Below are 23,128 nucleotides of genomic sequence, written 5' to 3'. Positions count from 1 at the left end.
AACATTGAACTGAACTTGAGGCAGTCAGGACAAGCAAGCAATTTTTAAAAATCACTTTCTGGCTTCCACCTCTGTTTTACTAAAATATCCCAAGTCTACACCTTGTGTGTTCTGTAAAGAGGTAATCCAGAGGCCAGACTACAGACAATTTCTGTTATCAGACTTCCAATTAAACTGAGAAAGATGAGTCTTGATGTTGGAGGGTGTTGGAGAAGGAAAATCAAGGTTCTTTTGGAATACAGAATACGAGGAGTCCGTTGTGTCTCTTGGTTTGGTTTAGATGAAAACCTTCAAGACAGGGCTTGTATCTTCTTTCTGTTTGGGGACCTTTGGCTTTGGCTGGCACTTGATCACCAACAGCGCTGTGAAGATGGTGCCCGAAGTATTCTTTCTGCTGCTAGGTAGACAGTCTGGGCCATTATTTCCGTTTCAGTCTTCCATTTTCTCTTGTTGCAGCTCAAGGAGTACGAGGCCCAGCACCGGCAGTCCGCTGCCTTGGACCCTGCTGACTGGCCAGACGGTTCTTACCCAACGTTTGATGGTTCATCAAACTGCAATGTAAGTTTACTGTCTCTTTGAGCATCTTAACCAGTTCTACTTAAAAGGGACAGCCTTCACCATTTCAGTCTTTCGGCTTCTTTTTGCAATTACCACGTCCCACCTGGGTCTGAAAAGAGGCGTCTCTTCTGAGCTGTTGTTCTTTTCTTTACCTGATAGTCAGCAGTTGGAATGGTGCTGTTCATTCTGGTTGGTTGGTTTGCTTTATTATGGTCAAGTACAACTTATAGTTTACCATTATAAGCATTTTAAGTGTTCAATTTAGGAGCACTAGGTGCATACACTTTGCTGTACAACCATCTCCTCAACCCACTTCCTGAACTTTTTCATTATCCAACACAGATATTCCATAACCATTAAACAATAGCTCTCCATTCTCGCCCCACCTTCTCCAAACTCCTGGCAACCACATTTTACTTCCCGTCTCTATGAATATGACTAGTCTAGCTACTTAAAATGGAGAAGGAAATGGCAACCCACTCCAGTGTTCTTGCCTGGAGAATCCCAGGGATGGGGGAGCCTGGTGGGCTGCCGTCTATGGGGTCGTACAGAGTCAGACACGACTGAAGTGACTTGGCGGCAGCAGCAGCAGGTACTTATAAAGGGCCTATAGAAGTGAACTCATACAATCGTCGTCCTTCTGTGTCTGGTTTATTTCACTCAGCCCCTTGTTTTCCAGACTCATCCCTATTACAACTGTACTAGAACGTCATTCCTTTCCGTGGACGAGCAATGTTCCACCGCACATGGATACCACTTTTGTTTAATTTCTCTGTTTAACTTTTTGAGCTGATGCTGTTCAGTTTTCCACAGCAGCTACACCATTTCACATTTTTTTTTCATTTATTTTTATTAGTTGGAGGCTAATTACAGTATTGTAGTGGTTTTTGCCATACATTGACATGAATCAGCCATGGATTTACATGTGTTCCCATCCTGAACCCCCCTCCCACCTCTCTCTCTATCCCATCCCTCTGGGTCTTCCCAGTGCACCAGCCCTGAGCACTTGTCTCATGCATCCAACCTGGACTGGCGATCTGTTTCACCCTTGATAATATACGATGTTTCGATGCTGTTCTCTGAGAACATCCCACCCTCGCCTTCTCCCACAGAGTCCAAAAGTCTGTTCTGCACATCTGTGTCTCTTTTTCTGTTTTGCATATAGGGTTATCATTACCATCTTTCTAAATTCCATATATATGCATTAGTATATTGTATTGGTATTTATCTTTCTGGCTTACTTCACTCTGTATAATGGGCTCCAGTTTCATCCATCTCATTAGAACTGATTCAAATGAATTCTTTTTAATGGCTGAGTAATATTCCACCATTTCACATTCTTGACAGCTGCATGGGAGTTCAATTTCTCTGCTTCCTCACCAATACTTTTGATTCCCCCCCTTTTTTTATACTAGCCATTCTGAATGGTTATAAAATGATATTTCATTGTGATTTAGATTTGATTTCTCTAGTGTCTGAGATTTGATTTCGCTAATGTTTAGGCATCCTTTTTTATGTGCTTGACCATTTTAATATATTCTTTATAGAAGTGTTTATCAAGTTATTTGCCCATTCTTTTTTTGGGGGGGAGGGGGGCTCGTCCGGGATGCCCATTCTTTAGTTGTGTCTTTGTTCTGTTGGTTGTTGAGTTGTAAGAGTTCTTTATATATTCTGAATATTAATCCCTTATATGGTACATGACTTGTAAATATTCCCTCCCATTCTATGAGTTGCCTTTTCACTCTTTTTTGTTTGCCATGCCTCGTGGCATGTGGGATCTTAGTTCCCTGACCAGGGATAGAACTCACGCAGACCACCCGGGAAGTCCCACCTTTTTATTCTCTTGATAATGTCCTTTGAGATATTAAAGTTTTAAATTTTGAAATCTAATTTGCATTTGCTTTTGGTATCATATCCAGGAAATCATTGCCAAATAATTGTGGTGAGGATTTTCCCCTGTATTTTCTTTAAAGAGTTTACAGTTTTAGCTCTTAACTTTAGGTCGATGACCTATTTTAAGTTATTCTATGTATATGATAGAACATATGCATCCAACTTCGTTTTTTTGTGGGTAGATTCCCGGTTTTCCCAGAACCATTTGTTGAAAAGACTGTCCTTTTTTCATTGAATGGTTTTAGTACCCTTTTTGAAAATTAATTGCACATATATGTAAGGGTTTATTTCTGGGCTCTCTTATTTTATTCATTGGTTCATATGTCTGTCCTTTTTGATTAATGTAGCTTTGTAGAAAGGTTTGAAATTGGGATATGTGAGCCTTCCAAGTTGGCTTTTCTTCAGACTGTGTTAGCTATTAAAATCCCTTGAGATTCCATATGAGTTTCAGGCTGGATTTTCTATTTCTGTACAAAGAACCATGAGATTTTGATAGGGATTGCGTTGGATCTGTAAATCAATTTGGGTAGTACTGTCATCTTAACAATATGAAGTCTTCCAATCTATGAAACAGGCTATCCTTCCATTTATTTACATCTTATTGGTCTTTCAGCATTGTTTTGTAGTTTTCAGTATTAAAGTCTTGCCTCCTTGGTTAAGTTTATTTTTTTTAATTTTTTTTTTCCCATTTATTTTTATTAGTTGGAGGCTAATTACTTTACATCATTACAGTAGTTTTTGTCATACATTGAAATGAATTAGCCATGGATTTACATGTATTCCCCATCCCGGTCCCCTCTCCCACCTCCCTCTCCACCCGATCCCTCTGGGTCTTCCCAGTGCACCAGGCCCGAGCACTTGTCTCATGCACCCAACCTGGGCTGGTGATCTGTTTCACCCTAGATAATATACATGTTTCAATGCTGTTCTCTTATTTTTAAGTATTTTATTCTTATTGTTATTTTTACACATGATAACATTAATTTCCTTTTCAAAATGTTCATTATCAGTATATAAAGATGGAACTGACTTTCATACATTAATTTTGTACTCTGCGACTTTGTGGAATTTCATTATTATCTCCAGTAGAGTGTGTGTGTGCGCATGTGTGTAATCTTTAGTGTTTTCTGCATGTAAGACCATATTACCCATGAACACAGGCAATTTCATTTCTCCTTTTCCAGTTTTGATGCCTTTTATTATTCATTTTAAAGTGACCAAAATAGTGCTTCCCAAGAGTTCCACCAAGATCATAGGAATTAGAGTTCCAGAGTTTCAAGCAGACATTTCATGGTGTGATCATCAAACTTTATGACATGAAAATGAAGGGAGTTCGCTTTTTTCATCTATTACACAATGATTTTGTTTATTAGGTCGTTTCTTCCTTAAATTCTGGAAGCAACTCTGCCTCCATGTTTTCAGTCTCTTTGTTTCCTCTTGTTAATGCTCCATACAGCCAGTCATCTTTCCAAAATATACTCCTTTTCTTACATCCCTGTTTCACAAAAGGCTGAGGAGCTTCCCAGGTGGCGCAGTGGTAAAGAATCTGCCTACCAACGCAGGAGGCACGGATTTGATCCCTGGGTCAGGAAGAACCCCTGGAGGAGGAAGTGGCAACCCATTCCAGTATCTTTGCCTGAAAAATTCCATGGACAGAGGAGCCTGGCAGGCTACAGTCCACAGAGTCACAAAAAGTTGGACACAATTGAGTGACTAAGCTTACATGCATGCACAAAAGGCTGATGGTTTTCCAGTTTTATAAGATAAATTTCAAACTTTTTGGCAGACTCAAGACCCTAAGTGATCTGGCTTTAATCAATTTCTCTACTCCCATCTTTCATCCTTTGCCCTAACAGCCTCCACTCCATCCACACTGGAGCCTGCGTGCATTACTGATCATAACTTGTATTTTCACACTCTCTGCTTTAATTTGTGCATTTCCTAAAAGGTCTTCCTCCATATTTTCCAGGTAAAAATCTTCAAGATGAGGTCCACTGCCACCTCCTCTGAAACTTTAGCATCCTCAAGTATATTCTCATAGCTTTCTGTTCTGCACTTTGTTAAATTAGCTTGCAACACAAAACCTAACAGGTGTCCTGGAGTATCTGAATTAATTGTATATCAACCTCCATGGAAATTGTGAGCTTTTTGAGCAAGAAAGGCATGCCTAGCACAGTGTTCAGCTCCTATAGCTTGTTTGAGAAATATTCAGTGCACAAGCTTGTATTTGAGTGGTCATTCTTCTTGGCTGCTTTTAAGAGCATGTTTTATGTCTGCCAACTACAGACTCAGTCTTATACTTTCTTTGCATTTAAGTAACAAATGATGGCATATCTATAGTAAATATAACCCTCCCACTGTCTTTTTGTCACTGGTTTCCTAAATCAAGCACCAGATTCCATTGCAGCTAAAACAAACAAACAGACAAACAAAAGGCCCACAGGATTATTCATTTGAAAACACTGCATGGTATGGTGTTGTGTGCAGGGTTCTGAGACTTTACCATTTATAATAATAAATGTGTCACATGCTAGCCAGCAGCATGTCCTAGGACTATGAGGTCATCAAAGGAACCATATCTGTGGTTTTCAATGTGTCTTTTTGGGTCTCTTATCCCCTAGTTCTAAAGACTAACATAATTTGAGTGTAAATCATGAATCCAAAGAATCATGAAGAATAAATACAGTAACTCGGGACTCATTGTGATTCAGACCCAACTCAGAGGAGGGAGAACAGAAAGCCCCAGTCATCCATAGTGGGTCCTTTAGTGTCCATCTCACTGGATACTGTCCTGATTAATAGCATCTGCGTCAAGGGAGAGGTTATAAGACTATCCATTCAGAGAAACAGGCCAGTAGTAGAACCTCACATACTTAGATGGCAAGGAGAGAGACTTGTCTCATTTAGGAAAAAGTTACTATAAAACAAGTTGCTGAGAAAACATTCTATTAAGTATTGGTTTGTTGAGCCCCTTTCAGAGGGTAAATCACAAACATCACCTTGATATCAGCTGTCAGAATGAAATGGGTACTTCTTAAAAGTTGGACTCTAGCGCATTTCTTTGTTCATTTCAGCTCATCTATAGAGCACTTGCTATGTGCCAGGCTTTGTGCTAGGTGTTCGGATTACAAAGTGAAGGGGGAGACTCTGCCCCCGTAGTGTTTACCCTGGGATGCAGAAGTTAAAACCCCCTCACTCCTGCTCACGGAGATTCATGCACACACTTAGTTATCACTTCCTTGGCAAACTGTTTCTTCATAGATGGCTCAAAAGTATGCTCAGCCTTTCCCAGTTGGACGGAGGGCCAACGATACCATATGCTCCCTCCACTTCCAGCACAGTTTCCCAGAAAGCTCTAGAATGACTTACAGTACTGGGACTTTGCTGGCGGTCCAGTGATTAAGACTTAAGGCTCCCAATGCAAGAGTCACACGTTCCATCCCTGGTCGGGGAACTAAGATTCCCCCTTGCCCCCTGGCATAGCCAAAAACAAACAAACAAAAAAATAGAATGACTGGCCTTTGTTACTGAAAGATGTTGGCGAATGAAGACAGTCTGTTCAGCATTGGAGAGAGTTTTCTGAAGAAAGGCTGTTTACCCCATGTACTTTGCTAGCTGTCTCTGTGCGAACCCACACCCATGTTCAGTTACACCGTTCATTATTGTACCCGACCACCACTGGCACCGAAGTTTGCTTGTACTTGATGGTAATCCCGACGTGTGTGACTCTCGCCCCTCTTACCCTGACTTTAGCCTGTCCTGTGTTTTCCTGGAGACTGAGCAAGAAACTCCATCCAAAAGACTGCTTCCATTTGCCTGATAGTCAATAATTAATTTCAGATAATTCCCACTGTGTACTACTCCAGCCGCTTAGGGTTCAGGGCTTTGATTATCTTTTGTGCAAGGGCCAGGGCTTACACTGAGATGTAAATAGCTCACTGGTCCTAGTCGGGAATGCCCAGGCCATGAAAGTTCCAGAGATCATAAGATCTTTGTCACCAGACCTCAATGCCTATATTGATGCCTGTCGTGCTTTAAGATTTCATTTGCGTTGATTCATAGGCTCCCCCACCCCCAGTGCTGGCAGTCGATAATTGCATGTTGCTTCACAATAAATCCATATGCACATTCTTGGTTTCCAAGAGTATAAAGTACTAAAGATAGTTACCAGGGGAAGTGAAAAATAGCTTTCTTTTTGCCAGAGGGGAATCTGTTCTCTGCTGTTACTCATTAATAACAAACTTCTGTTGTGAGTGTCAGAGTTTTTAAAAAGAGTTTCTGGTTGAGAACTTAACGGGATCCCTTGTTAAACATCTGAATGTGTGTTTTAAAATTTTTCATTTTATTTTAGTAACGTGTTTTCCTTCGCCTCCTGCAAGGAGGAAGGTTGTAAGAGTTCTCATTTTAAGCTTTCGGCTTTCTGCATTGAGGTTCAGTTTGCCTTCTGATTAAGAAAATGTTTAAAGGAATTTGTGCTCTCTGTCTTTCTGGGATTTCAAGTTTTTTATTCAAGGCATACATTTTAGTAAATCATAGTGTTTGTTTTTACAAAATTGGTAGGTAAGAGTTGGTGATATGCGCCTAAAATTCTTGCAGTGAAATCTCTTTAGAAAAAATTTCAAATTGTCAATTATTTGATTATGATGCTATTCAGCTTATTTTTAAAAATGCAATGTATACAGAAATATTAAAGCACCAGTAAGGAAAATAAAGCACCAGAGCTCTTAGAGTCCATTGCAAGCATCTATTTTGGTCCTGTTTAGTTGTTTCACTTCATACAAACTGTGTCCCGGAAAAAGTTGGAATTATGTTTTTGGATCTGGAGTTCCTTATGAGGATGAAGCAACTCTGGTGAAATGTTTTGTGAAGTGAGTTATTTTGTAAAGCAAGTCATCGTTTCATAATTGATAACTTTTTACATTTGGGGGAATTTAGAATTGGGAAATATTTGTGCAAGGAGAGCTATGTTATCACTGTGGTGTTATAATAATACCTTACATCCATATGTGCGTCTCTGCATAGCCTTTCATTCCATTTCTGAATATAGCTTTGCCAGTAACCTGGGGAGCCATGTGGCTGAACTGTGTCCAGATTTCGGGTAACGGAGACACAACATCAAGTGGTCATTTCTTCCTCTTTTTACAAAACACTATTTTAAGTGTTTCCTTGATTAAGGACTTTCAAGGTCACAACTAAAATATCCCTATAGTGTTGGCCCAATACAAAATTGTTAAATCTTTTGGGGGCTTTCTAAAATTATAAACCATAAACTTGGCTCTCACCCCTAGATGTCTTTTACTGAGGTTTTTCAGAGTCATTTCACCTGCCTCAATGACAGCCATTGTCTTCCATCCAGAACATTCAGATCTGTTGTTATGCATGAAGAGGTAGCTGCTTTAGTCTAGTCTAGAACTTTCTAAAAGATAATGTGCTGAAAGCCAGGAGAGCATTCCACAAATTTAACTTTCTTAGTGGTTCTTAGGGGCAAATACCTTAATTTCTATTATGGCCAAAGAAAAGGGCCACTTAATACAGAATTCAGTCAGAGAACAGAGGTCATGCTCTTGGGGTGTCTCTCCATGGGCAGAATGATGCTTCTGCTTGTCCAGGAGGCTTCTATAAATCCAAGGTGCTCTTTTTAGAGTAAGACTCTGGGTGGGACCAGATTTTTTTAAAAGAGGGCTAGATAATAAAATTCTTAAGTATAAGTGATAAAATGAAAATGATTCTTATTTTGAATATGTTTCTTTTACTAGGGTGAACTTCTAGACAAAATCCACAAGTTAAAATTTATCAGAAGTTTTAGTTTTGTTTTTATATTAACAAAGATATCAAAAGAAAATAGAAACTAGTGTTAATAGATTTGTTGTTTGGGGAAATCTGATTCCCAGAGAAGACATTTTTTTTAATGACAGTACATGATGAGTTTACAGGATTGTCTTCCACCTATAGATAGTACCAGTGTTTTTAAAGAATACAACTTTCATATTTTTGCTACCTTTGAGTAACTGTTTATTGAATGCATAAACTGTGAAGATTCAAACAGATCTTAGTTTTAGAGTTGACATTATAGGTCCAGTAAGTGTATCTTTATGAAAACATTTGACCTTCTTTCTACTGTCATTTTACTCTTAAGTTATGGTGGTTCAGTCAGTAAAGAATCTGTCTGCAATGCAGAAGACCCTGGTTCAATCCCTGGGTTGTAAAGGTCCCTTGGAGAGGGAAATGGCAACCTGCTCCAGTATTTTTGCCTGGGAAATCCCATGGACAGAGGAGCCTGGCAGGCTACAGTCAATGGAGTCACAAGAGTCAGACACCATATAGTGACTAAACCTACCTACCTTGTGATAATAGATTCCAAGTGTAAAAATAACTTACATTTCTAAATGTTTAGTTGTCATTGTTTGCTTTTAATGGTGTTAATATTTTTTCTTTTAGTCTTTTTTCCTAGAGGATTTGGTTTTTCATAACTTAATCTATGGATTTTAGCTTAAAAGGATTCTAACTGGCAGTTAAGTTTTGATTTGTGGCTAGAAAATGGTTCTGCTTGTTGTAACTTTAACGCTTACACTCACTAGGCTTAAATATAGGACAGTTGGATATCCACTTTGGATCTTTATTTCTTGAACAGAAGAAGAGTTTTACTCGACTTGTTTGACTTCTGATTTGACCAGGAGAAAGAGGAAAAGTTTGATCTAGCCTTAATTTGCCAGAGGGCTTTTGGACCCAGTAGACTTGGGACAGCATGTTTATGGCATGCTGCGTTACACTGTGCCCCCCCCCCCCCAAATTAACACTTTTCTAAATCTTTCTAAATAGCTTTTGTTGATTCTCGTCTTTTAATGCATACTTGAAGTCTTGAGATAACTATTCAGACTTTTTTGGATACCTTCTATAAATTTCCTTTTTATTTGGCTGGGTGGGAAGAAGAAATATTCCTCAATTTTAACAGACGTGATTTTGCAACTGAAATGATAGTCCAATAGAGACATATTAAAAATCTCTTTAAAAGAGCAGAAGTAATGATTCTTTAGACCTGTAGTTTATGGTGAGACCGGAGACAAAATCAGTCTGTTGAAATGTAACACAGTCTGTGAGAAACGTGAGCTTTGGTCTCATTGGACGTAAGCTGACCAAGCTTAGACGACTTCTTGTCATTTATTCCACACCAGCCTCTGTCCCCAGCCTTCTCCCTGGGAGAAGGGCCAAAGTTTGAGGTATGTGTTTGCTGTGAGCCCTTAAGATCATCATCTTTAAACAGACTTAGGCAGGAAGGAGGCTCTGGCCTGGGGAAGGCCAGGCATTAGCCCAGCGTGGGCAGGCGAGGGGGCTGGTTAAGCTCACAGACGTGAGTCAGACTTTGGGTTCAGATCCCAGCTCTGCCACCCATTAGCTCTGCGTCGGAGGGCAAGTGTTCTCACCTCTCTGTGCCTCCAAACCCGAGCCAAAGTGTACGGGTGTCTCAAGTATTCATTAAACCCCCAGTGAACGCCAGTCTCTGTTCCTTTCTGTGACGATCTTCTGCCTTTCCATTTGCTGGCATTCTTGAAATGCTTGAGTTCCCATAAAAGTTTATTTTTGTACGTGCCATTAACATGGTGGCAGTGCTTATGCTTTTGCATATGATGGCAGATGGCTAGAGTTTTCAGAACAAGCGTAATGTAAATAATGTGTGTTTACTTGGCTCTGCCTTTACCCAACATACAATCAGTTTCTTTTCTGTTTCAGAAGGCATAAGTGTATGTGGGCTGAGGAGTGGGTCTGGTATGATTTCGGGAACACACGTGACTTTAGGATCACTGTCTGGGAGAAATGAGTACTTAATTGTTTTGAAATTATCTGCGACTATATCGTGATAGTGAGGAAGGCTGATTGAACATGTGGTTGTGTGCTCATCAGCCTGTCACGTTGGGGGCTGCTCTTACTGCGGGCCCAGAAGTCACTGGGACCTTGGCTCTCTGCATCTGGCAAACTAGGGCTTCCCTGGTGGCTCAGTGATAAAGAATCCGGCTACTGATGCATGAGATGTGGGTTTGATCCTGGGTTGGGAAGATCCATTGGAGAAGGACATGGCGACCCACGTGAGTATTCTTGCCTGGGAAATCCCACGGATAGAGGAGCCGGGTGAGCTGCAGTCCTTGGGGTCACAGAAGAGTTCACGCAGGACTGAGCGGCTAAATAACGACAACCTGGCAGACTGACCAGGAACCTCTATCTTCACTGGTTTGTAGGGTCACAGGGAGCTGCGGGTGCTGCCTGCAGACCCTCCTCAGCACATCAGAGACCACATGAACAAAAACAAGCAATGACAAAATATCCAGACACAACATAATCTGAGGATTATGTAACCTATTGTTAGCATTTTAAAAATTTGAGTTTGGAGGCACACTCTGGTCTGTTTCTTCTTTTCTTTTTTAAGATTTTCCTCTCACCCTCAGCTTCATCTTATTTACTTTTTTTTTAACTTAAATGTTGGCCGCACCATGCAGCTTGTGAGATCTTAGTTCCCTGATCAGGGAATGAACCTGGGCCCTTGGCAGTGAGAGCACAGAATTGTAACCACTGGACTGCCAGTGGAATTCCTTGTTACTTCTTTTATTAAGTCGAGCCATGTGAATGGAAATATTAGCTTTTGACCTGTAAAAATGGCAGTTTCATCTGTCTAACCTAGTGCATAAATACAAGACAAGACCTACAACATTTTCCTGCTATCCAATTATATCTAAATATAGACACTTATGATATAATATGGTTTAGATTTGCAATGCCAATTTCTTATTTTGCTTTTGGGATGAACCTCAAGGAGACTGGGGTAAGAGGATTTTCATTACTTGTTTAATGATATTGTTTCATTCCACGTTAATTCCTCATTAAATCTTCTGCTCTGATGCCAAATCTTATGATAATGGATGGGTTGGTGAGAGACCCAAATGCTATCATGGTTCATGAGTCAGATTCAGACTGAGGGTCACTTCCAGTGTAAGCCAACTTACTGAAGTCATAGGTTGCCCATCACTTGTTCAGAGTTCATTTGAACTGTAAGTCACGACAGTTACCCATTATATCAAAGCTCTTAGAATATACTCAGTCACCAGGGGGATTCATTTGGAAAGCAGTACTTTAGCACAACCAAATTCTAATTCAAATCCCAATCACAAGATGATTTCTATAGAAACATCCCTTTATTCTCGTCTCTGTCCCTGTTTCTCTTTGTACGACACTTTCTGTCATACCTTGTTGATTGTAGTATTGCTAGTATAATTCTAATAGCATTGCATAATTAGTTCCTACAAGGACACTTCTTGCCCTGTGCTTTTGACCCAGATGAAAGAATAGATGAAAGAATGTAGATGAAAGAATGCCATCTTGAACATTCTTTCACTCATTCATTGTGCAAACATTATTGAATACCTACGATAGGCCAGTCCCTATCCACAGGGGTTTATATCTGAGAAGAGGAGACAGAGAAGTGGACAGCATGATTGAGGGCTTAATTGGAATATTTCTACTGAGTGTGTGATGTGCACACAGAAAGTCCATTAAGCCTCAGTGAGGGGACTGTGGAAAGCCCGGAAAAGATGACTGACATCGAGCAGTAGATCACCAGGAGAAGGAAGAGAACTGTGTCCGGTGGAGGGAGCAGCAAGGTCAGTGGGCTTAGGTAAGTGAGTGAGTCGCTCAGTTGTGTCCGACTCTTTGCGACCCCGTGGACTGTAGCCTGCCAAGCTCCTCTGTTCATGGAATTCTCTAGGCCAGAATACTGGAGTGGTTAGCCGTTCGCTTCTCCAGCCGATCTTCCCAACCCAGGGATCGAACTGGGGTCTCCTGCATTGCAGGCCATTTCTTTACCAGCTGAGCTACCAGGGAAGCCCTGGGCTTAGGTGAATAGGTGGGTAAATCTTCACACTTGGGTCATGTCAGAAAATGGATTTAAATCATTTGATTTGATTATTTAGTTGCTAAGTCTGTCCAACTCTTTTGCAACCTTGCAGGTTGTAGCCTGCCAAGCTTGTCTTTCCATGGGATTTCCCAGGCAAGAATACTGGAAATGGTTGCTATTTCCTTCTCCAGGGGGTCTTCCCAACCCCGGGATCAAACCCTCATCTCCTGCATTAGCATTGTCTCTTTACCACTGAGACACCTTTAAAATAATATAGATTTTTCTCACTATCAATATTTTTACTTCCATGGTATGGATTCTATTCTTTGCTCATTCTTATTAATATTTACAAATTGGTTCTCTGATAGGTTGTTTGGTCCTCATTTCCTATGACTGCAATTTTTTTAAATTGAAGTATAGTTAATTTACAACACTGTAAGTTTTAGGTGTACAACAAAGTGATTGAGTTTCACACACACATGCGCACGTATTCTTCTTCAGATTCTTTTCCATTATAGGTTATTATAAGATCTTGAATATAGTTACTGGTGCTACACAGTAGGTCCTTATGGTTTATCTGCTTTATCCATAGAAGTGTGTATATGTCAATCTCCAATTCTTAATTTATTTCCTCACCTCTTTCCCCTTTGGTAACAATAGGTTTGTTTTCTATGTTTATGAGTCTATTTCTGTTTTATAAATAAGTTCGTTTGTATTTTTTTTTAGATTCTACATAAAAGTGATATCATATGATATTTGTCTTTTTTTCCGATTTACTTCACTCAGTATGATAATCTCTGCATCCATCTGTGTTGCTGCAGATGGCATTATTTCATTCTTTTTTATGACTGTGTAGTATTCCATAGTGTGTGTGTGTGTGTGTGTGTGTGTGTACACATACATACGCACATACATATATGCCACATCTTTATCTGTTCCTCTGTCAGTGGATATTTAGGTTGCTTTCCTGTATGATTGCAGTTTTAAAATTCATATCATGTTTTTCATCTTGTCTTTGAGGCCTCATTCAATTGAATTCATATTCTTGTTAAACTATTTATAAAGAGAAGCAACTGTTGAGGATTTCTTCCTGTTCTTTGAGTTTGGTTTTCTTCTGATAGAGAGATGGGGATCAAAGATAAAATCACTGTTTGTCCATGCCTTTTCTGTCTCTCTCTTTTCCCTCCTTGTTACAGTTTGAGTAGTTTCATGCATTTCTTTTCATTTTGATCATGCTTGGGTAGTTCAGGTCACGTTTTCTATTTGTTCTGATATAATGAGGATCACCTTTTGACCCATTTGCCATACTGTCAGACGATGCAGTGTTTTCCTTTATTTATTTTGTGATCCATTCATGTTTGTTGTTGCCATGTGTGTGCGTGCTAAGTTGCTCAGTCATGTCTGACTCTTTGCAACACTATGGACTGTAGCCCACCGTGGGATTCTCCAGGCAAGAATATTGGAGTGGATTGCCATTTCCTTCTCCAGGGAGTCTTCCTGACCCAGGGATCAAACGCTCATCTCCTGTATCTTCTCGTTGGCAGGCGGGTTCTTTACCACTAGTGGCATCTGGGAAGCCCCTATTGTTGCTATAGCCTAATGTAAGAGCCCGTGGAGGGGGTAAACCAAACTGAGGTGGCATGTGATCTTCACTGGGATACCTGAGCTCAGACTTCTCTCTACTAAGAGTTTGCTAAATGTGCTGCATCACTGTTCACGTTGCTTGGTTAAGGTTGGGGGAATGGGTCTGCCAGAGCCAGCCTGCTTTTAATTCATTCCTCCCATTCCTGCTGAATTTCTAGAGGCTTCATTCCAGTCAAGACAAGCTTTACACTTGACTTTCCATCTTTTCACTCATTCCTCTCCTGAAGCAGTTTCTGCTGCTCCTAGTGCAAAAGATAGAGAAGGCCACACACTTTACTTCCTTTCCTGTATCTTCAGAAATTTGTTTCTTAGCTTGATCATGGAGTTCTGAAGCTTAATATATTAGGTTATATATCTTTGGATGCTCTTGGTGAAGTATTTTTGCCAGTTTTTATAATTGTGTTTTTTAGGGCACTGTTGCTCATGTTGTTACTTGTTGTGGGAAGGATATTCTGTGATTTAACTTTCAGCAGTCATCATGACCTGATTGTTTTGCCAGTTAGATGACCACAAACAACCTTTTTAGCTCTAACTGATTCATTTCCTAAGGATTCAGCCAAGATTTCTTCTTGTTGGAAGTAAATTTGCTTATTGTTTATTCAACAAACATAAGGAGAAGTATGTTAAGGTCATAGATCATGACTCGGAGGCACTGTTGGCCCACCTGCCTCCATCTTCAACAGATGCCCATGCTGATTGGTGGCCTAAGTTTGGGTCAGAGGAAAGAACTTGGTGTCCTCACCTTCCCTCCGTTGCCATGCAGGCTCCATCAGTTCTCTGTATTTTTACACCGTCATGTGCCTAGTCAAGGTTGTTTAGCAGCCCTCTCCAAGAAGGCATCGTGCCTGATCCATGAATCAGTCCATCTAAGATGCCATAAAAGCAATGTGACTTTGCAAACACCACCCAATCCCTTGGGAGTCTTCCTGCTTCTGGGATGAAAACTTCCATCAGCTCCAGAAACTACAGCCTCAAACGCCTATGTAATTGCCCTAGTTGGCAGTCTTGCTCTGAATCATCCTTTTTCCATGGCATGGGCTGTGTGAGAATGGAAGGCACTTGGGAGTGAGTGGGTTTGGTGTTTGGCTTTAGTCTTTAGTGTGCCTGACACCATGGATGTGTTTTGGGTCACACTCCCCCACTCTTTACAGAGAGACCCATAGAACTGTTGCCTACTTTCCCATAACTTTTTCATCTCAACTTGCCTATTTTGTACGACCAGCAGGGGTCTCTGACCTGTGGGCAGGGTGACATAGTCTCAAGCAGTCAGGTCTTCCAAAGATTTACAGAATGAAGGGGAAGTTGGTTCCTGTTCCTTCACTTAACATCTCTCTTCCTCTAACTGCTTTCACGAGAAGGAAAGGCATTTTCTCTGCTCCATGGAAACTTGCAGAATCATGATGGGTGAGTTTACTTGTTACTGAAATCTCCCTAGACTTGGCTGTAAGATTCCTGAGGTCTTATATTTTCTTCTTTCCTTACAGTGAAAGTAGCAACATTATTTGGGGGTAATTAAAAGTAATTTAGAGTTTGTGAGTTTTAAGCAAGAGAGTTTATTGGGGATCGTAGTATCCCTTTGTTGTTCCTTTGGCTTTATAGTTCATTTTTCAATAGTTTCTTTCATTGAATTAAGTGCTGACAAGCCTTTGCCTCTAGGGGATGGTAACATCACCTCAAATTCTCACATACTTTTTACAAGTACAAGTATCATGTAATTATCTTCTCCTCTGCCTCCTTCTCCTCCGCCTTCAAATCTGGCGACAACTAGTTAATTTTGAAACTGCCGGAGAGATTATTTCAGTGTTACACTGCACCTCTGGGAGAAGAATGGAATTTCATCTTTTTTTCCATATGCTGACAAAAATCTCTTCATTTCAGAGGACAATGATGTCACCAGCTAATGAGCAAAATATTTCTTGCTGAACAGATGAGTCCTCCCCTGACTCCTTTGTGAAATAAGGGGGGAAAAAAAACAAGCCCACAATGTGTTTCATATTTTATATAGTTACTCTGACAACTCATAAACACTTTTGAAAGTAATTCTAACTTCTTCAAAGAGTGAAATGAATTTTTCTATAAACATAAGGAATAGCACATTAACTGGATGGCTGTGACCGGAAGGCCCCCGCCATGGCCGGACGATGATGATTGGTGGTGCTGATATGAAAGTCCCAGCCAGAGCCAATATACTGCCCCTAAGGTAGGGAGTGACCCCAAATGCATCACTCCTTGGACCAGTGGAGGGAGATCAGGCATGTTGGAGGGATTATGAAATCAAGCTTGGAGAAGAGGAGAGCCGTGAAGCTGTTGTTGATCGGTGTCACATGCTGTTTATAAAGGGAACAGCATCAGCTGAGCTCTTCTTTGACTGTCCAGAGAGGCAGGCATGTGAGGTCAGTGGGAGCCATGTAAACGGCGGACTTTCAGGCTCAACAGGAACTCGGAAGTGCCCCCAAAGCCAGGGCAAGTGCCTGTCCCCTCACTGAAGCTTGTCTCAGTTTCCCCAACCAGAGATGAGTTCACCCATTTCTGAACCCCTGTATCTCTTGGTTCCTCTTGCCCATTTATCACAGTTGACTTATAGTAATCATATGTCTGAATTTCTCTTGGGACCTTCCTACCCCCAGACTTTTAGATTATAACCTTTGTAAGTCCAGGTCAAGCCAGCTTACTCATGTACTTTTGATTCTTTTCCCTGCCTGATGCTTTGAATCAGTACATCCATCCATTGATTTCAATCAGGAAATATCTATTTATTATAAATGGAAAAGAATATCATAATGTTCAATGTTGGCAGTTGCGTGCAGAAATAGATATTCTTTTTATACTACTTGTGAGAATTTCAAATAATAAAATGTTCCTTATGAGCAAATTAGTATATCAAAAGACTTAGTGATATGTCCATTCTTTACCCATCAATTCAACAATCTAATCACTTATTCTAAAAAAAAAGGATGTACTAGGCACATTAGAAATTTTATGACACAGTGTTCATCAGAGTATTTTTTATAATGCTGAAAAATGAGAAACATGCAAATATTCCATGATTGAGGGCATTATTTAAGTAAATTATAGTAGATGTCCATGACTGAATACCATTGAATCATTAATGCATTGTTATATTTTATTTGCTAAATATTTGTTGATGTCGGCAGATGTTCAAAACATTAATTTTTAAAAATAGGTTATAAAACAGTTTGAGCAGTGTACATTGAGAACCCCAGGGTTTCTCCAGAGGAAACCTTGAAAGCAACAATGCCCCTCAAAGAGGGGCACAATTATAAGTGGGCATTTTGTTTCTGTTTGCACCTGTGTTCATGTGAGGGAGGCTTTGGGGACCTTGATAGTGACTGTGACTGTGGGGGCTGGAGCAGCTAAAGATCACAAGGTCATTCTTTTTGTTTGTTTATTTTTAAAAAAAGTAACAGAGGTGTATTGTGTGTGTGTGTGCACATGTGCACACACATGAAAAAATAAGCCAAAATGTCACTGATGTTTCTGATTAGGAAAATATAAGCATTTTCTTTTCTCCTGTATCTATATTTTCCAAAATTTCTAATGAAAAATAGATCATGTGTTAGAGATAAACAATAAATGTTACTGAAATACAGACAGAGACATGGAAATGACAATGCTCTTTGTCTTCTTGAAGTTTAGTGAAGGGCTAATAGTAGTGCGATAACATACTGAGGTCAGTCCCAAGGTACTCTGGTGGGCTGCTGGGCAACCACCCGGCGTAAGGAAGATGAGGAAGAAGCCAGGAAGGCTTTCCAGAGGAGGTGACGCATGAACTGAATCTTGAAGGATGAGTAGGAGCTAGGGAAGTAGATGGGGCAGGCAGAGATTATCCCAGAAAGGAACCCACAAGTGCAGAGGTATGCAGGCATATGAGAGATGGGGTGTCTGAGGTGCTGTGAGGAAGTCAGAGGATGAGAACCAGGTGCTGTGAGTAGCTGTTCCCACATAGTGTCCACATAGCTGAGCACAGATACACAGAAGCTGGAGATGAGAGCTCTGACCATGCAGTCCTACATTCACAATATGGCCTTTGAACTTTGCTCTGGGGACCTAAACAGTATTCCCTTAGAGTGGGAGTTGGATGCTCAAATCTGTCCTCTGCAAATCTGCACACCTCTTGTGTGCTGGGTAAGTTCAAGTCCACTACCCAGTGAACAAGACCAGCGATGCGCCTCTTTCGTGAAGTGGGTCTGCCCTGTTTCCATCTTGCCTCCACCAAGAAACTTCCCAATGGTGGCCTAATTTTTCAAATATCCTGAGATTTCCTCTAATACAGAGCTAAGGCTGGGAGCTACGGGGCTGGAGAGTGTCATCTACTTCAAACTGTGCATGGATTATTTGCCAAAGGCCCGCCATGAGCACCCTGCATACGTGGCTTTCCACATGAAGTGTCTCCATAAATATCTGACTCCTCCTGTCACCGTTAAAAAGGCTGAGTAAGGAGTAGGAGGCAGCTGGCAGTACAAATGGGAGATAGAGCCGGTCTTTCACCTGCTTCCCAGAACCTGGCTCATCAACGCCTGGCTCCCGCGGCCTTACACTGCAGAGGCTTTGCAACCTAACAGGCTCCCCTCCCAGTCAAAGTCTCCCTTCATCTTCTCAAGAACCCTAGGGGGCTTGCCACTGCCTATTTTATAAATGAGAGTTCAAAGTGGCTTAAAGGGGACTTCAACCTGTGTCTGTGGGACTCCTGTGTTCTGGCTCTGAGTGCCGCTCAGAATCTGTGCATCTCAAAACCTGTTCAGGCTCAGCCTCAAACGGCGGTCATCATCACTTGCTTTCATGTGTTTTCCTTGTCTTTGCTATCTACACGGGCACCTAAAACAGCAGTTTTTAAGAATTAAAATAGGTGCTTGAATTCCGACCAGCAATAGAGAGAATGCAGATGTAATAAGCACTGATTACCGAGATCCAGTGGTCATTTGTATGCAGTTATGTACACTATTTGTAAAAACAACACTTTAAGACAAATGTTATTAGACCAAATGTACGTGGAGGAACACCAAGCTCCATAGAAATAGAGGGATTTGCTGGAGAATTTGGAAATTAATCTCAGGCTGTTCTTGCTCCAGCATCGAGGAGTATTTCCCCACCATCTTTGGGGCATACACATTTTCTTAGTTTTCATGAAGTAACAAAGAAATTCAAGTGAGATGTCTACTGACAGCCTTAAGGAATTCTCAGCACGATGATGCATGCAGTGCGTTTGTCAGTCCTGGGTGAAGAAAGCCCGGGTAGAGTTAGGGTTGTGCAAGAGCAAAGCCATGAAGCATTCCAATCATCCTCTGCCATTTACCATCTGGGAGACCAGGTCATGCGTGCAGATCCTTAGCCCAGAGCCTGGGAATTGTGAGCATTTGATAAATCCAGGTGTTTGAAATCTGACATTGGGAAAGCACCTGTCACCATCTGTGGTACATGTGGGGCTTCTCAGATGGCAGTGGGAAGGGGGCATATGTGAAACCAGAGAGGGTGTCAGGGAAACGGCTTTGTGAAATGGGGAAGAGGCAGCCTAGGGAAGAAAGTTCCATAAATGATGGGAGGAGATGCTTTGGGGGGCAGAAAAATTGGGGGAAGGGAGTTTCATGAAGGGTACACACGTGTGTGCTAAGTCGCTTCAGTCATGTCTGACTCTGTGACTCCATGGACTGTAGCCCACCAGGCTCCTCTGTCCATGGCATTCTCCAGGCAAGAATACTGGAGTGGGTTGCCATACCCTCCTCCAGGGGATCTTCCTCACCCAGGGATCGAACCCGAGTCTCTTATATCTCTTTACCACTAGTGCCACCTGGGAAGCCCTCATGCAGAGTGAGAGATGCCCCAGGCACCCAAGGAAGAACAGGAAAGGTGCCCAGGAAAAGGAGCTCTGGTGGTCAGCGGTACCCCCCTGGGATCTCTGCCATGCGATGACCCAAAAAGAGTGGGGGGGGGGGGCTTGCATAGTGTGAAGAAAGATCCTCACGGTGGGAGAGGCACCTAGGAGTGAGCAGTTCAGACTGCAGTGGGAATACATGACTTCCCCAACTGAGTAAATTTAGCCCTGAAAATACAGACATGGCCTGCAACCCATGTCTTGGATTCTTCATAGGGGTTTTCAGTCCTGCCTTTTGAAATGATGTTCTGTTTAAGTAGCAGCATGTGATGTCGCTCCCTAGACAGCCCTGAGAAAATTAAATGACCATCTTGTGACAGAGTCCCCATGCTCAAATTTTAGAATCCAAGAGAACTCAGCTACTCCGAAACCACTGATCATTCAAACAGTTTGTTTAGACAGTTTTAGAAGCATCAATGAAGGAGAAACGTCCTACATTTACTCTGGTGGCTAAAATGGAAAGAATAAAAAGCAGGGAGAGACACAGAAAGTGACAACTTTAGGAGAAAGCCACAATCATAAGTTTTAATTCGGGAGTTTCAAAAATAGCCCTGGGAAGGTGTCTATTTTCAATCCTGACGACTCCCTTCAGGGGGTGTTGAGAAGACTTATCTGCAAAAGAGATCTTTTTTCGGTTCAGTCACTTGTGAGGGTGAGTCCTTGTCCCGGACTTGCTCAGATTCTCGCGTTCTTTTTTTTTTTTTCTTTCTCTGGAATTCCATAGACAGTAATTAAGGAACTGGAGGCCAGCGGGAGGTCAGGGAGCCTTCGTCAGTGAAAACAGGGATTGTTTGCCACGTACAACACTCCCTTTTTTCCTTGTGGTGAATAGGAGATTTGCTTAGAGCTGATGACTTATGCCTTTCTTACAAGTTATGCAGTGAGCGAGGAACTGGGAGATCAGTCAGCAGGCAGCAAGCGGCTAATTGAAACCAGTGTCTTCACTTTCTTCTTCGGATCGTAAGCTGTCCCGGCGGAGCCTGCCCGATCATGTAACTCCCAGGGAGCATGGTCCGGGAGAGCCTCACCATCACTTTGCGATTACGGAGGGGTCGAGCGGGAGTGAAGACGCGCTCCGAGTCGGGAGGGGGTGGGGGTCCCGGACACGCTCAGCATCACCCCCGAGGCCTGCTCAATGCCGAAGCCGGTAAGTTCTCTGGACTCATTTCATGCCGGGGAGTGGGGGGGACTGTGCTTCTGTCACTTCAAGTAAAAGCTTTTTTCATCATTCCTGACTATGATGCTTCCCCCTTTCCTGTTGAAGTTCCTCTTGATTCTTCCTTCCAGTCCCTTACTTACTTCCATACTTTGTAACCCAGCGCATTCTTTCCTAGCTTGCTCATTCGACTAAGGCATAGCTTTTGGTGGGAGAGGAGTGATTATTATTGAGAATAAAGCGGGATAGGAGGGGTTGGGTGTGCATGGGTTGGGAGCTTAGTTGCCACTCGCGGAGGTTTTTCACGCAAAAGACTTACTTGGCTTTGGGCAGTGTTGCACACGGCTTTTCTCCTAAAGAAGATCGGTTTCCTTCTCCTAACATGAAGGCTTAGTACCATTGACATCGTGTGACTTTCACAGGCGAATACCTTGCCAATTTCAAAATACTTTCCAGAAGTGCATGAATGTAGCGTTCCCTGCGTGGCTTCGGGGGAGATACGTTGACTTAGTCGGGACATGTTTGGAGCTGGGGAAGCAAGCTGAGTGCGTGTGTTTCTGCAGAAGGCGCAGTTGTAATCCTGTGCTCAGCAAGGTCTCCAGCGGTCCCCCAAAGGGTTCTAGTTGCTCCTTGCAAGTTCAGATTAGTCTTTATTGCAAGACGTTACTGCTTTGCCTGCAGGACTCTGCCACGCAGCTTTTGGAAAGCATTTGTTCTAGCGCAAGAACTGTTTGTTACAAGGTCAGGGGCAAGTGAAGCATCTGTTACGACCGGCAGTGACAGGCTTCAGTTTGATCAGTAAGGCCATGCTTTCAGTTTGCTCCAGCATGCATTTTTGTATCTACAGATGCTGTTAATTGTGTTCCCTTTTTTTGTGATTATCCTTAATGTAGCTGTGTTATAAAAAGTTCTCCGCGCTGGCTCCATGTCTTTCCCATTAGAACATTGCAGATGTGTCAAGGACGCACATATTCCAAAAGAAGCTGAGAAAGAGGGAGGCTCCACCCTCCGCTGCAAGCCAAACGGGCCCCATAGTCTCCTCATTCAGCACCCTGGCGGGAGAATGGTGTACTCTCTCTTTAAAGCAGCTATAGTTTTGTGCCTTGGCTTGGTCAATTTGTTATGGTTTAAAACTGTGGAGCCAGCTGTCTGCAATCTGATGTAATGTTGCCATGGAAACCAGAAATGAAACACTTAAGCATTCACCACAGAATTACTACATATAGCATTAGCCAAAGTAATTAAAAGTTGAGCCATATGGGCTTTCTGGTGGAAAAATCTGCAAGAGGGAGACTGGAAATCAAATGTTTCTATTTACAATATTGTAAATCCACTTTCCCACATCCTTTGGTGGGATAAATCTATTGCCTTTTCTACTAAAGGTTCAGAGGTGAAGGATTGTATACAGATGATTGAGTTTCCACCTTCTAATTTAAAATCTGGTCAAATTAAAGTTTATTTTAGTACTTTGACCTGGGCCAAGACAGGGAGGGTAGGCGATACCATCTTGTGTTTGAATGTGTATAAACATATACTGATATTTTTTTCTCTCTAGTTTATTTAAAACCTGGTTTTATAATAGCTCTGACTCTCTTTCTTGAAATCAGTCATTCATTTTATATTCAATGCTGATTTCTTTCATCTTCTACAAAGTTCCTCTAAGTATGAGGATTTCCTTTATATACACATAATCTATTTCTTAATTTTAAAAAACTTAAAGGAGATTTTCACACCCCCATCTCACACGTACATTTCTGGGGGTGTATTTTCTGAATAAAAAGACAAGTCTCTTTTTTCCAACACTTGGGAAGTGGCACATGTGTATTTAAAAGGAGAAACATGAAATGAGGAATTTAAGCTTTACTGCCTAGTTTAAAAGAAAAATGCATGCCGTTTACAGAGTCTTTATGTTGAAACAGCTGGAGAGGATTTTTTTAAGGCAAATATTTCACAACTCTTCTTCCTCTGGACTCAGGAGGAAGTGAGAAGTCAACACCTCTCTCAATAAAAAGCATCCTTGGGATATACTGTTCACTGCCAGTTACTTCTGGGCTCACTAAGAGGAGATTTTCTATTTTTAAAATGATAATAATAAGATATACATATA

The 23,128-nt window shown here is 41.6% G+C and overlaps 1 protein-coding gene across 4 annotated transcripts in view; it reads left to right on the top strand.

Moving 5' to 3' along the window:
- The window catches only part of SASH1 (SAM and SH3 domain containing 1), a 188,049-nt gene that overhangs the window by 124,915 nt on the left and 40,006 nt on the right, over window positions 1-23,128 (top strand). For 2 of the 4 annotated variants that reach the window (XM_020878136.2, XM_020878138.2), the window contains exon 8: window positions 457-558. In XM_020878136.2, the coding sequence (XP_020733795.2) occupies window positions 457-558 (102 nt within the window). Of the gene's footprint in view, window positions 1-456; window positions 559-20,601; window positions 21,013-23,128 lie in introns of those variants that run through there. The other 2 variants (XM_020878139.2, XM_020878140.2) reach the window with 2 other exon arrangements.

This window comes from Odocoileus virginianus, chromosome 34 (assembly GCF_023699985.2).
Source record: "Odocoileus virginianus isolate 20LAN1187 ecotype Illinois chromosome 34, Ovbor_1.2, whole genome shotgun sequence".
In the NCBI taxonomy this organism is placed as follows: domain Eukaryota; kingdom Metazoa; phylum Chordata; class Mammalia; order Artiodactyla; family Cervidae; genus Odocoileus; species Odocoileus virginianus.
The sequence above is the reverse complement of the archived record's forward strand: the minus strand, read 5'-3'. Positions and strand labels throughout refer to the sequence as shown.